This window comes from Anomaloglossus baeobatrachus, chromosome 5 (assembly GCF_048569485.1).
Source record: "Anomaloglossus baeobatrachus isolate aAnoBae1 chromosome 5, aAnoBae1.hap1, whole genome shotgun sequence".
Classification (NCBI taxonomy): domain Eukaryota; kingdom Metazoa; phylum Chordata; class Amphibia; order Anura; family Aromobatidae; genus Anomaloglossus; species Anomaloglossus baeobatrachus.
In genome coordinates, this window is record NC_134357.1 from 18,388,061 (window position 1) to 18,403,563 (window position 15,503).

Genomic DNA, 15,503 nt, shown 5'->3' on the forward strand with positions numbered 1-15,503 from the left:
CATTTATTTCCCACTTCTGTGGACTGTTCTTTTGTAGTGATGAGCGGGCACTACCATGCTCGGGTGCTTAGTACTGGTAACTAGTGATGAGTGGGCACTACCATGCTCATGTGCTCAGTACTCATAACTAGTGATGAGCGGGCACTACCATGCTCGGGTGCTCAGTACTGGTAACTAGTGATGAGCGGGCACTACCATGCTCAGGTGCTCTGTACTGGTAACTAGTGATGAGCAGGCACTACCATGCTCGGGTGCTCAGTACTGGTAACTAGTGATTAGCGGGCACTACCATGCTCGGGTGCTCTGTACTGGTAACTAGTGATTAGCGGGCACTACCATGCTCGGGTGCTCAGTACTAGTAACTAGTGATGAGCGGGCACTACCATGCTCGGGTGCTCGGTACTGTTAACTAGTGATGAGCGGGCACTACCATGCTCGGGTGCTCAGTACTGGTAACTAGTGATTAGCGGGCACTACCATGCTCGGGTGCTCAGTACTAGTAACTAGTGATGAGCGGGCACTACCATGCTCGGGTGCTCGGTACTGTTAACTAGTGATGAGCGGGCACTACCATGCTCGGGTGCTCAGTACTCGTAACTAGTGATGAGCGGGCACTACCATGCTCGGGTGCTCAGTACTCGTAACTAGTGATGAGCGGGCACTACCATGCTCGGGTGCTCAGTACTGGTAGCTAGTGATGAGCAGACACTACCATGCTCGGGTGCTCAGTACTGGTAACTAGTGATGAGCGGGCACTACCATGCTCGGGTGCTCAGTACTCGTAACTAGTGATGAGTGGGCACTACCATGCTCGGGTGCTCAGTACTGGTAACTAGTGATGAGCGGGCACTACCATGCTCGGGTGCTCAGTACTCGTAACTAGTGATGAGCGGGCACTACCATGCTCGGGTGCTCAGTACTCGTAACTAGTGATGAGTGAGCACTACCATGCTCAGGTGCTTGGTACTCGTAACTAGTGATGAGCGGGCACTACTCATGCACCTGAACATGGCAGTGCCCGCTCATCACTAGTTACCAGTACTGAGCACCCGAGCATGGTAGTGCCCGCTCATCACTAGTTACGAGTACTGAGCACCCGAGCATGGTAGTGCCCGCTCATCACTAGTTACCAGTACTGAGCACCCGAGCATGGTAGTGCCCGCTCATCACTAGTTACGAGTACTTAGCACCCGAGCATGGTAGTGCCTGCTCATCACTAGTTACCAGTACTGAGCACCCGAGCATGGTAGTGCCCGCTCATCACTAGTTACCAGTACTGAGCACCCGAGCATGGTAGTGCCCGCTCATCACTAGTTACCAGTACTGAGCACCCGAGCATGGTAGTGCCCGCTCATCACTAGTTACGAGTACTGAGCACCCGAGCATGGTAGTGCCCGGTCATCGCTACAAAAGAACAGTCCACAGAAATGGAAAGAAATTAGACTATGTTTACGTATCTTCTGGCATACCCACTTCTCGCTTATTGAAGTCTTTGGAGTTGCAGTGAGTGATGTTTTTTATATTTTTCCACATGAATTTTGTAGTGGTTATTTTTGGTACTGCAGGTCTCTGCACATCTGTGCTATTCAACTGAATGGCTATCAGGTGCAGCACCATACATTCTGTAGTGGCTATACCCGGTATTGCAGCTTGATTTGGATTAAGCCACAATTCCAGCCTTAGCCAAGCTGATTGGATGGAGCGCAGGAGGTTGCACCCCACCAATGTAATACTGAAAGCCTAACCTGAGGATAGAACATCAATATCTAAGTCTCGGAAGAACCCCTTTAACTAAAAAAAAAGATAAAATTGTGCATTAAGGCAAGTGATTAGAGGAGACAGGAGTTCAGGAGTGATCTTACCTACCAAGTCATCATTATAAATTATTATTTTCACTACTAGGGAAACCATCAGCAAGTGTATAGCCTTTGTCTGTAGAGATATGGAATATCCTACTCCCTCCAAAAAGGATGTAGAAAAGTGTACATATGGACTGAATTGGGGGGGGGTAAGATTAGGCAAACGTGGCAGCTGTCTTCCAAAAACAGCCCCGCACCTGTCCACATGCTGTATGTGGTACTGCAGCCCCTGTTCACACCACGTGTCGGGAAATTATAGACAGGTGTATGGCTCTGCCTGAAATGATGTCCCCTGCAGCGGCACCAATATAGGAAAATCATGGACAGGTGTATGGCTCTGCCTGAAATGATGTCCCCTGCAGCGGCATCAATATAGGAAAATCATGGACAGGTGTATGGCTCTGCCTGAAATGATGTCCCCTGCAGCGGCACCAATATAGGAAAATCATGGACAGGTGTATGGCTCTGCCTGAAATTATGTCCTCTGCAGCGGCACCAATATAGGAAAATCATGGACAGGTGTATGGCTCTGCCTGAAATGATGTCCTCTGCAGCGGCACCAATATAGGAAAATCATGGACAGGTGTATGGCTCTGCCTGAAATGATGTCCCCTGCAGCGGCACCAATATAGGAAAATCATGGACAGGTGTATGGCTCTGCCTGAAATGATGTCCTTTGCAGCGGCATCAATATAGGAAAATCATGGACAGGTGTATGGCTCTGCCTGAAATTATGTCCTCTGCAGCGGCACCAATATAGGAAAATCATGGACAGGTGTATGGCTCTGCCTGAAATGATGTCCTTTGCAGCGGCACCAATATAGGAAAATCATGGAGAGGTGTATGGCTCTGCCTGAAATGATGTCCCCTGCAGCGGCATCAATATGGGAAAATTCCTTTAATTGAACATTACTGGGGCCGGTTTAGTCTGACGTTCTGGATTATCAGACGTTCATACAAGTGCATGGAAGGATTTGACCATCATTGTGGCCGTCTGAGCACGCTCCGTACATACTTTGGAAATTGGAGCGTTAAAGGGAACCTGCCATCTGATTCACGCTGCCCAAACCATGCATGAATCATCCCATCTGGGGGAGATAGCCGAGGCATGAACAATTGGGCGCCACTCCTGGCCGCCTCTTCCCAGGGCTGCTAGAGGTGATTGACAGGTTATTCCCATAGCGAGCGACCTGTCAATCACCTGGAGGGGCACTGGGAAATGCCGCCCGGACTCGTCTCATCTCCACCTATGGTCTCCAGTGCAGGATCTTTAATGTATATTATGGCAGGACAGCATGAACCAGATGATAGGGTCCCTTTATGCTTGTGGAAAGTAAAGCAACGTGATACACTGAGTGCAGAGCTATGTGAGACACTGAGTGCAGAGCTATGTGGCACACTGAGTGCAGAGCTATGTGAGACACTGAGTGCAGAGCTATGTGACACACTGAGTGCAGAGCTATGTGAGACACTGAGTGCAGAGCTATGTGAGACACTGAGTGCAGAGCTATGTGACACACTGAGTACAGAGCTATGTGAGACACTGAGTGCAGAGCTATGTGAGACAGTGAGTGCAGAGCTATGTGAGACACTGAGTGCAGAGCTATGTGAGACACTGAGTGCATAGCTATGTGAGACACTGAGTGCAGAGCTATGTTAGACACTGAGTGCAGAGCTATGTGAGACACTGAGTGCAGAGCTATGTGAGACACTGAGTGCAGAGCTATGTGAGACAGTGAGTGCAGAGCTATGTGAGACAGTGAGTGCAGAGCTATGTGAGACAGTGAGTGCAGAGCTATGTGAGACACTGAGTGCAGAGCTATGTGAGACAGTGAGTGCAGAGCTATGTGAGACAGTGAGTGCAGAGCTATGTGAGACACTGAGTGCAGAGCTATGTGAGACACTGAGTGCAGAGCTATGTGAGACACTGAGTGCAGAGCTATGTGAGACACTGAGTGCAGAGCTATGTGAGACACTGAGTGCAGAGCTATGTGAGACACTGAGTGCAGAGCTATGTGACACACTGAGTGCAGAGCTATGTGACACACTGAGTGCAGAGCTATGTGAGACACTGAGTGCAGAGCTATGTGACACACTGAGTGCAGAGCTACAGAGAGAAGAGATAGGCAGGGTTCATACTGGACTCACATTAATTCCGTCCCAGGAAAAGTCTGTTCGTGTCTGAGAGAGAGGGAGAACAGTCACATGAGAGGCAACATAGAACTGGACAAAGCAAATGAGAGAGGAACAGAGGACGATGGACAAGAGAGGGAGAGCGAGAAAGAGGCAGAGTGAGAGAGTGGGCTGAGAGGAGAGAGAAATGAAGTAGATAGATAGAAACAGAAAGATAGATAGATAGCTAGATAGATAAATAGATAAAAGGCCCAACTATTTTGGGCTGAAGAGTTGCTGCTTACATGAGCAAATAAAGTCCGTTTTTTTTGCACAAGAACTGGAGTGCTGCCTCTCGTCTGGAATTTAGATAGATATGAGAGAGATAAATATAAAAGCTAGAAAGAAAGAAAGAGACAGAAAAGAAAGAGAAAGAAAAGAAGAAGGAAAGAAAGAAAAAGAAAGAAAAGAAAGAGAGAGAAAAGAAGGAAAGAAAAAGAAATAAAGAAAAGAAAGAGAAAGAAAAGAAAGAGAGAAAAAAGAAAGAGAGAAAGAAAAGAGAAAGAAAGAAAAGAAAGAAAGAAAAAGAAAGAAAGAAAGAAAGAAAAGTTGGGGATAGTGATGAGCGATCACTGCCTCGGCACTTTTAATGAGCAGTCGGACACTTGGACGGGTGCGACTCGAGTACCGAGTATAATGAAGTCAATGGGAAACTTGAGCATTTTTCCACAAGATCCTATTGACTCGGCTACTCGAGTCGCGTCCATCCGAGCATCCGACGGTTCGTTACGAGCACCGAGCACCCGAGCATGGCAGTGCCCACTCATCACTAAAGATTATTTAAATTTTATTGTGCTAGTGGTTTGTTACAAAGAGTGGAAAAAAGAGACATAAGAGGAGGGAGAAAAAGATATTAAATGGCTTGTGCCAAGTTTGGAAGTTATTCTCTGTCCTTTAGATGGAGGATATCTTTCTTATTGATCGGGATCCAACTGATGTGATCCCAAAAAGGGGGCTCTGAAGATCGATTGTCAGCCATATCTGCCAGCCCCATAGAGGATGAATGGCGTAGTGGAGCACATATTCAACCTTAAAGCGCACCAATCACCAAGATTTTATATACTCTAAACCCAGTGCTATACTGGCACTATCAGGCTGATTCTATACATACAGTGCTATACTGGCACTATCAGGCTGATTCTATACATACAGTGCTATACTGGCACTATCAGGCTGATTCTATACATGCAGTGCTATACTGGCACTATCAGGCTGATTCTATACATACAGTGCTATACTGGCACTATCAGGCTGATTCTATACATACAGTGCTATACTGGCACTATCAGGCTGATTCTATACATACAGTGCTATACTGGCACTATCAGGCTGATTCTATACATACAGTGCTATACTGGCACTATCAGGCTGATTCTATACATACAGTGCTATACTGGCACTATCAGGCTGATTCTATACATACAGTGCTATACTGGCACTATCAGGCTGATTCTATACATGCAGTGCTATACTGGCACTATCAGGCTGATTCTATACATACAGTGCTATACTGGCACTATCAGGCTGATTCTATACATACAGTGCTATACTGGCACTATCAGGCTGAGTCTATACGTACAGTGCTATACTGGCACTATCAGGCTGATTCTATACATACAGTGCTATACTGGCACTATCAGGCTGATTCTATACATAAAGTGCTATACTGGCACTATCAGGCTGATTCTATACATACAGTGCTATACTGGCGCTATCAGGCTGATTCTATACATACAGTGCTATACTGACACTATCAGGCTGATTCTATACATACAGTGCTATACTGACACTATCAGGCTGATTCTATACATACAGTGCTATACTGGCACTATCAGGCTGATTCTATACATACAGTGCTATACTGGCACTATCAGGCTGATTCTATACATACAGTGCTATACTGGCGCTATCAGGCTGATTCTATACATACAGTGCTATACTGACGCTATCAGGCTGATTCTATACATCCACTGCTATACTGGCACTATCAGGCTGATTCTATACATACAGTACTATACTGGCGCTATCAGGCTGAGTCTATACATACAGTGCTATACTGACACTATCAGGCTGATTCTATACATACAGTGCTATCAGGCTGATTCTATACATACAGTGCTATAGTGGCTTGCTCCACATGCTGGGACCTGGGCTGGTCTCTATCCACAATTGCCTTTTTTGCAACATGGAAGCGGCTATATACAGGTTACAGGTGTGTGTGCTCCATTATGGTTCTGCTTTTAACTTTATCTAGGAGGCCGCATGGCACATGAAATACAGAATATAGAGTAGGACCCCCCTATTGAGATTTGCCGTGACGTTGGCAGGGGTGGCTCAAAAAATTGATCAATTATTTGCTAAAAATCTCATTTTTTTTTATTATAGTACAGTTGGAATAAATCTGTGAATTTTCACTTTTTATATGATGCATGCCAATTTCAGATCGTGCTGGCTCCTTTTTTCACTGGCGCTATCAGGCTGATTCTATACATACAGTGCTATACTGACACTATCAGGCTGATTCTATACATACAGTGCTATACTGACACTATCAGGCTGATTCTATACATACAGTGCTATACTGGCACTATCAGGCTGATTCTATACATACAGTGCTATACTGGCACTATCAAGCTGAGTCTATACATACAGTGCTATACTGGCACTATCAGGCTGATTCTATACATACAGTGCTATACTGGCACAATCAGGCTGATTCTATACATACAGTGCTATACTGGCACTATCAGGCTGATTCTATACATACAGTGCTATACTGGCACTATCAGGCTGATTCTATACATACAGTGCTATACTGGCACTATCAGGCTGAGTCTATACATACAGTGCTATACTGGTGCTATCAGGCTGATTCTATACATACAGTGCTATACTGGCACTATCAGGCTGATTCTATACATACAGTGCTATACTGGCACTATCAGGCTGAGTCTATACATACAGTGCTATACTGGTGCTATCAGGCTGATTCTATACATACAGTGCTATACTGGCACTATCAGGCTGAGTCTATACATACAGTGCTATACTGGTGCTATCAGGCTCATTCTATACACACAGTGCTATACTGGCACTATCAGGCTGATTCTATACATACAGTGCTATACTGGCACTATCAGGCTGAGTCTATACATACAGTGCTATACTGGCACTATCAGGCTGATTCTATACATACAGTGCTATACTGGCACTATCAGGCTGATTCTATACATACAGTGCTACACTGGCGCTATCAGGCTGATTCTATACATACAGTGCTATACTGGCACTATCAGGCTGATTCTATACATACAGTGCTATACTGGCACTATCAGGCTGATTCTATACATACAGTGCTATACTGGCACTATCAGGCTGATTCTATACATACAGTGCTATACTGGCACTATCAGGCTGATTCTATACATACAGTGCTATACTGGCACTATCAGGCTGAGTCTATACATACAGTGCTATACTGGCACTATCAGGCTGAGTCTATACATACAGTGCTATACTGGCACTATCAGGCTGATTCTATACATACAGTGCTATACTGGCACTATCAGGCTGATTCTGTACATACAGTGCTATACTGGCACTATCAGGCTGATTCTATACATACAGTGCTATACTGGCACTATCAGGCTGATTCTATACATACAGTGCTATACTGGCACTATCAGGCTGATTCTATACATACAGTGCTATACTGGCACTATCAGGCTGATTCTATACATACAGTGCTATACTGGCACTATCAGGCTGATTCTATACATACAGTGCTATACTGGCACTATCAGGCTGATTCTATACATACAGTGCTATACTGGTACTATCAGGCTGAGTCTATACATACAGTTCTATACTGGCGCTATCAGGCTGATTCTATAAATACAGTGTTATACTGGCACTATCAGGCTGATTCTATACATACAGTGCTATACTGGCACTATCAGGCTGATTCTATACATACAGTGCTATACTGGCACTATCAGGCTGAGTCTATACATACAGTGCTATACTGGCACTATCAGGCTGATTCTATACATACAGTGCTATACTGGCACTATCAGGCTGATTCTATACATACAGTGCTATACTGGCACTATCAGGCTGAGTCTATACATACAGTGCTATACTGGCACTATCAGGCTGATTCTATACATACAGTGCTATACTGGCACTATCAGGCTGATTCTATACATACAGTGCTATACTGACACTATCAGGCTGATTCTATACATACAGTGCTATACTGGCACTATCAGGCTGAGTCTATACATACAGTGCTATACTGGCACTATCAGGCTGATTCTATACATACAGTGCTATACTGGCACTATCAGGCTGATTCTATACATACAGTGCTATACTGGCACTATCAGGCTGATTCTATACATACAGTGCTATACTGGCACTATCAGGCTGATTCTATACATACAGTGCTATACTGGCGCTATCAGGCTGATTCTATACATACAGTGCTATACTGGCTCTATCAGGCTGATTCTATACATACAGTGCTATACTGGCACTATCAGGCTGATTCTATACATACAGTGCTATACTGGTGCTATCAGGCTGATTCTATACATACAGTGCTATACTGGCACTATCAGGCTGATTCTATACATACAGTGCTATACTGGCGCTATCAGGCTGATTCTATACATACAGTGCTATACTGGCACTATCAGGCTGATTCTATACATACAGTGCTATACTGGCACTATCAGGCTGATTCTATACATACAGTGCTATACTGGCTGATCAGGCTGATGTATAGAATCAGCCTGATAGTGTCAGTATAGCACTGTATGTATAGAATCAGCCTGATAGTGCCAGTATAGCACTGTATGTATAGAATCAGCCTGATAGTGCCAGTATAGCACTGTATGCATAGAATCAGCCTGATAGTGCCAGTATAGCACTGTATGTATAGAATCAGCCTGATAGTGCCAGTATAGCACTGTGTGTATAGAATCAGCCTGATAGTGCCAGTATAGCACTGTATGTATAGAATCAGCCTGATAGTGCCAGTATAGCACTGTATGTATAGAATCAGCCTGATAGTGCCAGTATAGCACTGTATGTATAGAATCAGCCTGATAGTGCCAGTATAGCACTGTATGTATAGAATCAGCCTGATAGTGCCAGTATAGCACTGTACGTATAGAATCAGCCTGATAGTGCCAGTATAGCACTGTATGTATAGAATCAGCCTGATAGTGCCAGTATAGCACTGTATGTATAGATTCAGCTTGATAGTGCCTATATAGCACTGTATGTATAGAATCAGCTTGATAGTGCCTATATAGCACTGTATGTATAGAATCAGCCTGATAGTGCCTATATAGCACTGTATGTATAGACTCAGCCTGATAGCGCCGGTATAGCACTGTATGTATAGAATCAGCCTGATGGTGCCAGTATAGCACTGTATGTATATAATCAGCCTGATAGTGCCAGTATAGCACTGTATGTATAGAATCAGCTTGATAGTGCCTATATAGCACTGTATGTATAGAATCAGCTTGATAGTGCCTATATAGCACTGTATGTATAGAATCAGCCTGATAGTGCCTATATAGCACTGTATGTATAGACTCAGCCTGATAGCGCCGGTATAGCACTGTATGTATAGAATCAGCCTGATAGTGCCAGTATAGCACTGTATGTATATAATCAGCTTGATAGTGCCAGTATAGCACTGTATGTATAGAATCAGCCTGATAGTGCCAGTATAGCACTGTATGTATAGAATCAGCCTGATAGTGCCAGTATAGCACTGTATGTATAGAATCAGCCTGATAGTGCCAGTATAGCACTGTATGTATAGACACAGCCTGATAGTGCCGGTATACCACTGGCTTTAGGTTATATAGGAACTTTCTGGTGATTGGTGCACTTTAACTCCCTGTAGAGCCTCATTTCTGAGATCAGTAGAAATCCACGTGGTCAGACCTTCAGTGATCAGAATGTTATTTTATATGCTATAGACAGGGGCGTAGCTACAATAAGTGCAGGGGTTGCAATCACACTCTGGAGCCTAAGGGGCCCTAAAAATCCCTTTAGCCTATATACAACGACCAATGCTATGAAAGATTTGCAATAATTGGGGCCCTTATTGGAGCTTTTGCATTGGGGCCCATGAGCTTCACATTACGCCACTGATTATAGACAGGGGATAACCTCCAAACTTGGCACAAAACTTTTAGGGGTTATCAGGGGAAAGAAGGGGGTAAGACAGAGAGATACATAGGAAAGCTATACAGAGAGAGAGAGCACAGGCAGACATAGACTGTATTACACATTACACAGAGAAGATGAACAGAAGGTAACACACAAGCATTAATCTATATACTATATCCACATGCAGTGACTGATACACCCGACACATAATACATTCACTTGTATGGGGAAAAATATGAGCACATCCTTATAAAATGCAATATTCCAAAACTTTACATCTACATGAAATGCAGGATGAATTTGTATTATATTTTATATGAATTCAAACTCCAAGATGTCAAAATGTGAAGTATTAACTGAATCTTTCTAGTCTGCTAGCTGAGAGCTTCATCAGCAATGTATACTTGTCTATGACATAATTCAGCATTTACATATAAAAAGCTGTTTAATTGCGGTCAGGACTCATTAAGACAGAATGTCCTTCCACCCACTCATAGAGGAAGACTGCGAGTCCATCCTTCTCCACTAGTAAAGAAACCCTGTATATCCTGCTTTCTACACCCATTCATGCAGAAAGCCTATGAGTCCTTAGAGAAAGCCTGTGAGTCCTTAGAGAAAGCCTGTGAGTCCGTAGAGAAAGCCTGTGAGTCTGTAGAGAAAGCCTGTGAGTCCTTAGAGAAAGCCTGTGAGTCCTTAGAGAAAGCCTGTGAGTCCTTAGAGAAAGCCTGTGAGTCCGTAGAGAAAGCCTGTGAGTCCTTAGAGAAAGCCTGTGAGTCCTTAGAGAAAGCCTGTGAGTCCTTAGAGAAAGCCTATGAGTCAATACAGAAAGCCTGTGAGTCCTTGGAGAAAGCCTGTGAGTCCATAGATAAACCTGTGGGTCCAAAGAGAAATCCTGCAAGTCCATTGAGAAAGCCTGTGAGTCAGTAATGAAAACTTGTGAGTCAATAGAAAAAGCTTGTGGGGCCTTAGAGAAAACCTGTGAATCCATAGAGAAAACCTCTGAGTCCACAGAAAAAGCCTAAGAGTTCTTGACAAAAGATTATAACTCCATAGAGAAAGCCTGTGAGTCCACAAAGAAAGAAGGGAGTCCATGGAGAAAGCCTGTGAGTCCATGGATAAAGCCTGTGAGCCGTTAGAGAAAGCCTGTGAGTTCTGCTTCCCTTTACATTCATAGAGGAAGCCTGTCAGTCGATGGTGAAAGTCTATGAGTCCATAGAGAAAGCTTGTGAGTTAATAGAAAAAGCCTAAGAGTCCATAAAGGAAGCTTGTGTGAGTCCTTAGAGAAAGTCTGTGAGTCCTTAGATAAAGCCTGTGAGTCTATGAAGAAAGCCTGTGAGTCCATAGAGAAAGCTTGTGAGTCCATAGAGAAAGCCTGTGAATCCTTAGAGAATGCCTGTGAGTCCATGAAGAAAGCCTGTGAATCATTAGAGAAAGCCTGTGAGTCCATGAAGAAAGCCTTTGAATCATTAGAGAAAGCCTGTGAGTCCATGAAGAAAGCCTGTGAATCCTTAGAGAAGGCTTGTGAGTCCATGGAAAAACTCTGTGAGTCCATAAAGGAAGCCCGTGAGTCCTTATAGAAAGCCTGCGAGTCCATAGAGAAAGCCTGCGAGTCCATAGAGAAAGCCTGCAAGTCCATTGAGAAAGCCTGTCAATCCATAAAGCCTGTGAGTCCATAGAGAAACTTGTGAGTCCATAGAAAAAGCCTATGAGTCCATAGTAAAAGCATATGAGTCCTTGGAGAAAGCCTGTGAGTCCATAGAAAAAGTCTGTGAGTTCTTAGAGAAAGCCTGTGAGTCAATGGAGAAAGCCAATGCCTGTGAGTCCTTAGAGAAAGTATTTGAGTCCATGAAGAAAGCCAAAGCCTGTGAGTCCATAGAGGAAGCTTGTGCGTCCATGGAGAAAACCTGTAAGTCTTTGGAGAAAGCCTTTGAGTTTATGCAGAAAGGCTGTGAGTTATTAGAAAAAGCCGGTAAGTCCTTAGAGAAAGCCTGTGAGTCCTTAGAGAAAGCCTGTGAGTCCATAGAGAAAGCCTGTGAGTCCATGGAGAAAGCCTGTGAGTCCATGAAGAAAGCCTGTGAGTCCATGGAGAAAGCCTGTGAGTCCTTAGAGAAAGCCTGTGAGTCCATGGAGAAATCCTGTTAGTCCATGGAGAAAGGCTGTGAGTCCATGGAGAAAGCCTGTGAGTCCATGAAGAAAGCCTGTGAGTCCATGGAGAAAGCCTGTGAGTCCTTAGAGAAAGCCTGTGAGTCCATGGAGAAATCCTGTTAGTCCATGGAGAAATCCTGTTAGTCCATGGAGAAAGGCTGTGAGTCCATGGAGAAAGCCTGTGAGTCCATAGAGAAAGCCTGTGAGTCCATAGAGAAAGCCTGTGAGTCCATGGAGAAAGCCTGTGAGTCCATGGAGAAAGCCTGTGAGTCCATGGAGAAAGCCTGTGAGTCCATAGAGAAGCCTGTGAGTCCATAGAGAAGCCTGTGAGTCCATGGAGAAAGCCTGTGAGTCCATGGAGAAAGCCTGTGAGTCCATGGAGAAAGCCTGTGAGTCCATGGAGAAAGCCTGTGAGTCCATAGAGAAGCCTGTGAGTCCATAGAGAAGCCTGTGAGTCCATGGAGAAAGCCTGTGAGTCCATGGAGAAAGCCTGTGAGTTCATAGAAAAGCCTGTGAGTCCATAGAGAAAGCCTGTGAGTCCATAGAGAAGCCTGTGAGTCCATGGAGAAAGCCTGTGAGTCCATAGAGAAAGCCTGTGAGTCCATGGAGAAAGCCTGTGAGTCCATGGAGAAAGCCTGTGAGTCCTTAGAGAAAGCCTGTGAGTCCATGGAGAAATCCTGTTAGTCCATGGAGAAAGGCTGTGAGTCCATAGAGAAAGCCTGTGAGTCCTTAAAGCCTGTGAGTCCATAGAGAAAGCCTGTGAGTCCATAGAGAAAGCCTGTGAGTCCATGGAGAAAGCCTGTGAGTCCATAGAGAAGCCTGTGAGTCCATGGAGAAAGCCTGTGAGTCCATAGAGAAGCCTGTGAGTCCATGGAGAAAGCCTGTGAGTCCATAGAGAAGCCTGTGAGTTCATAGAAAAGCCTGTGAGTCCATAGAGAAAGCCTGTGAGTCCATAGAGAAGCCTGTGAGTCCTTCTTTAGCCCACACAGTGTTTTCTCGCTTTCCCCTCATACATATGCAGGACGCATAGTGAGAGCATAGTGTCAGTCCTACGACCCTGCACTGTTCACATTTCCCTGGAGTTTCCCTTTAAAGCGGTAGCAGGTTAGATTCTTTGTTATTGATTAGCACCAGAAAGTAAGGTGGTGGCAACAATTTGAGTAAATTTCATTAACACCCCCTTTGTGGATCTGTGAGGATGAATCCTCCGAGATTCGCCATGGGCTGATTGGCTGAGAGGTATCACATGTCAGGCTCCACAATCATTTTAGAACTGGATGGTTGATCCCTATCACCCAATCAGCTGAAAATAGGACATACGGATTTTCCTCTAGTGTACTCCTCCTTTTGCACCTATATTGACCTTCGGAAACAGCATTAATGAGGGGAATCTATCAACAGACTTTTGCTCCCCCATCTGAGATCAGCATGATGTAGGGGCACAGACCCTGATTCCAGTGAGGTGTCACTTACTGAGCTGTTTGCTATCATTTGAATAAAATAACTGTTTAATCTGCTGCAGTTCTCTAAATGCTGAGCTCAGTATAACCCCACCCACACCACTGATTGGCAGCTTCCTGTCTACACTGTGCATAGGCAGAAAGCTGCCAATCAGAGGTGAAGGTGGGGTGATACAGAGCTCATGAATATGGAGGACTACATGATTGCAGGTTTACTAGTCCTCTGATGATAATCTCCTGCTGATAAAACGGTCTGAAAGTGTAATCAAAAGTACACAAGTGACACATCACTGGAATCAGGTGTTCTGCCCCTACATCATTCTGCTCTCAGATTAGGTAGAAGGAAACCGGTGACAAATTCCCGTGAATTGCTTTCTGTTGCCGAATGACTGGAGCAGAAGTGTCTGTTTTGGTGGCAGATCCATTAGTATTTGCACCATACGGCAGACACCAAGACACCGAGGCCACGAGCTCAAGACCCAAGGCAACAAATACACAATGTCTCATCTCAACCTCCCTATAATGTGCACCATATTTATCAATGTATTGTATCCTGCGTCCTCCTCGCTGTTCACAATGAAGGGGTCAGTGCTGGGTAAAACTGCAACATTGTGATACATGTATCAAGTCACAACATGAGACAAGTAAAGAAAGATGGAGCTGCAGATACCACCATCAGCAAGTCAAATCTGGCTGATAACAGAGAGCGATTATCCTGACATTTATACATATACTTTATCTTCTGTTCTAAAATATTTCTTAAGAAGGGGAAAGGGGGAGGAGGAATGTGATAGTATTTCATAGTTGAATATGATTGAATGCAACATAGATGACAAAAGACTTCTATATCTTAAAGCTTCTATTAAGGCTATGTGCGCACGTTGCGTCGGAGTACCTGCGGTTTATTCTGCACGTTTTCCTTCCCTTGGTTTTTGACCAAATGGCTTTTGACCATTTTTTAGCGCTAAAAACGCATGCGTTTTTACCGCGTTTTTACCTGCGTTTTCACCTGCGTTTCTGCAGATGCGTTTTTTAGATCAAGACACTGAGAAATAAAGTTGAATTAGTCAAAAAGAATGAAAAAAGAGAATAAAAGTATAAAATTAACTTTTAATAAAACTATATGGGAAATTATCAATTTTAATGAAAAAATAGTGGTTATGTACATTTAATCAGAAAAATAGGTGAAGTTTATAATTTTTTAACATTTAAATTTTCGGTTATTGTGTGTGTGTAAAGGAACATTAGAACCCATTAATTTTTGTCCTGAAAAGCATGCGTTTTTGGAGCCAAAAAAGCAGCGGAAAAGCAGGTAAAAAGCATGAAAAACGCAGGAATTGTGCTTTTGGTTGCGTTTTGCCATTTCTCATTGAATCCAATGTTAAGGAAACGCTGCAGAAATGGCAAAAACAACTGACATACTGCTTCTTTTTCAGCATGGTTTTTGACCACAAATATGCAAATTAAACGCTGCAGAAAAAAAAGCAAAGTGCAGACAGGATTTCTGCCTTTCCCATAGACTTTGCTGGCAATCAAAAAAGCATGCGTTTTAGCGCAAAAACGCTGCAGAAACGCGGAAAAAAACGCAACATGCGAACATAGCCTAAGGGTTAGGTATCAGATAGGGATGGGAAGGATGGAGGGAAGGTCGGGCTGTGGAAAGTCATGTCAT

At 44.1% G+C, this 15,503-nt stretch overlaps 1 protein-coding gene across 3 annotated transcripts in view; it reads right to left on the reverse strand.

The window, feature by feature from the left end:
* The window catches only part of FAM131B (family with sequence similarity 131 member B), a 150,623-nt gene that overhangs the window by 47,833 nt on the left and 87,287 nt on the right, over positions 1-15,503 (reverse strand). Inside the window, exons 3-4 of one of the 3 annotated variants that reach the window (XM_075348241.1) lie at positions 4,277-4,330; positions 4,008-4,040 (exon numbers count right to left, since the gene is read on the reverse strand). In XM_075348241.1, coding sequence (XP_075204356.1) covers positions 4,008-4,040; positions 4,277-4,330 — 87 coding nt within the window. The remainder of the gene's footprint in view (positions 1-4,007; positions 4,041-4,276; positions 4,331-15,503) is intronic. The other 2 variants (XM_075348243.1, XM_075348242.1) reach the window with 2 other exon arrangements.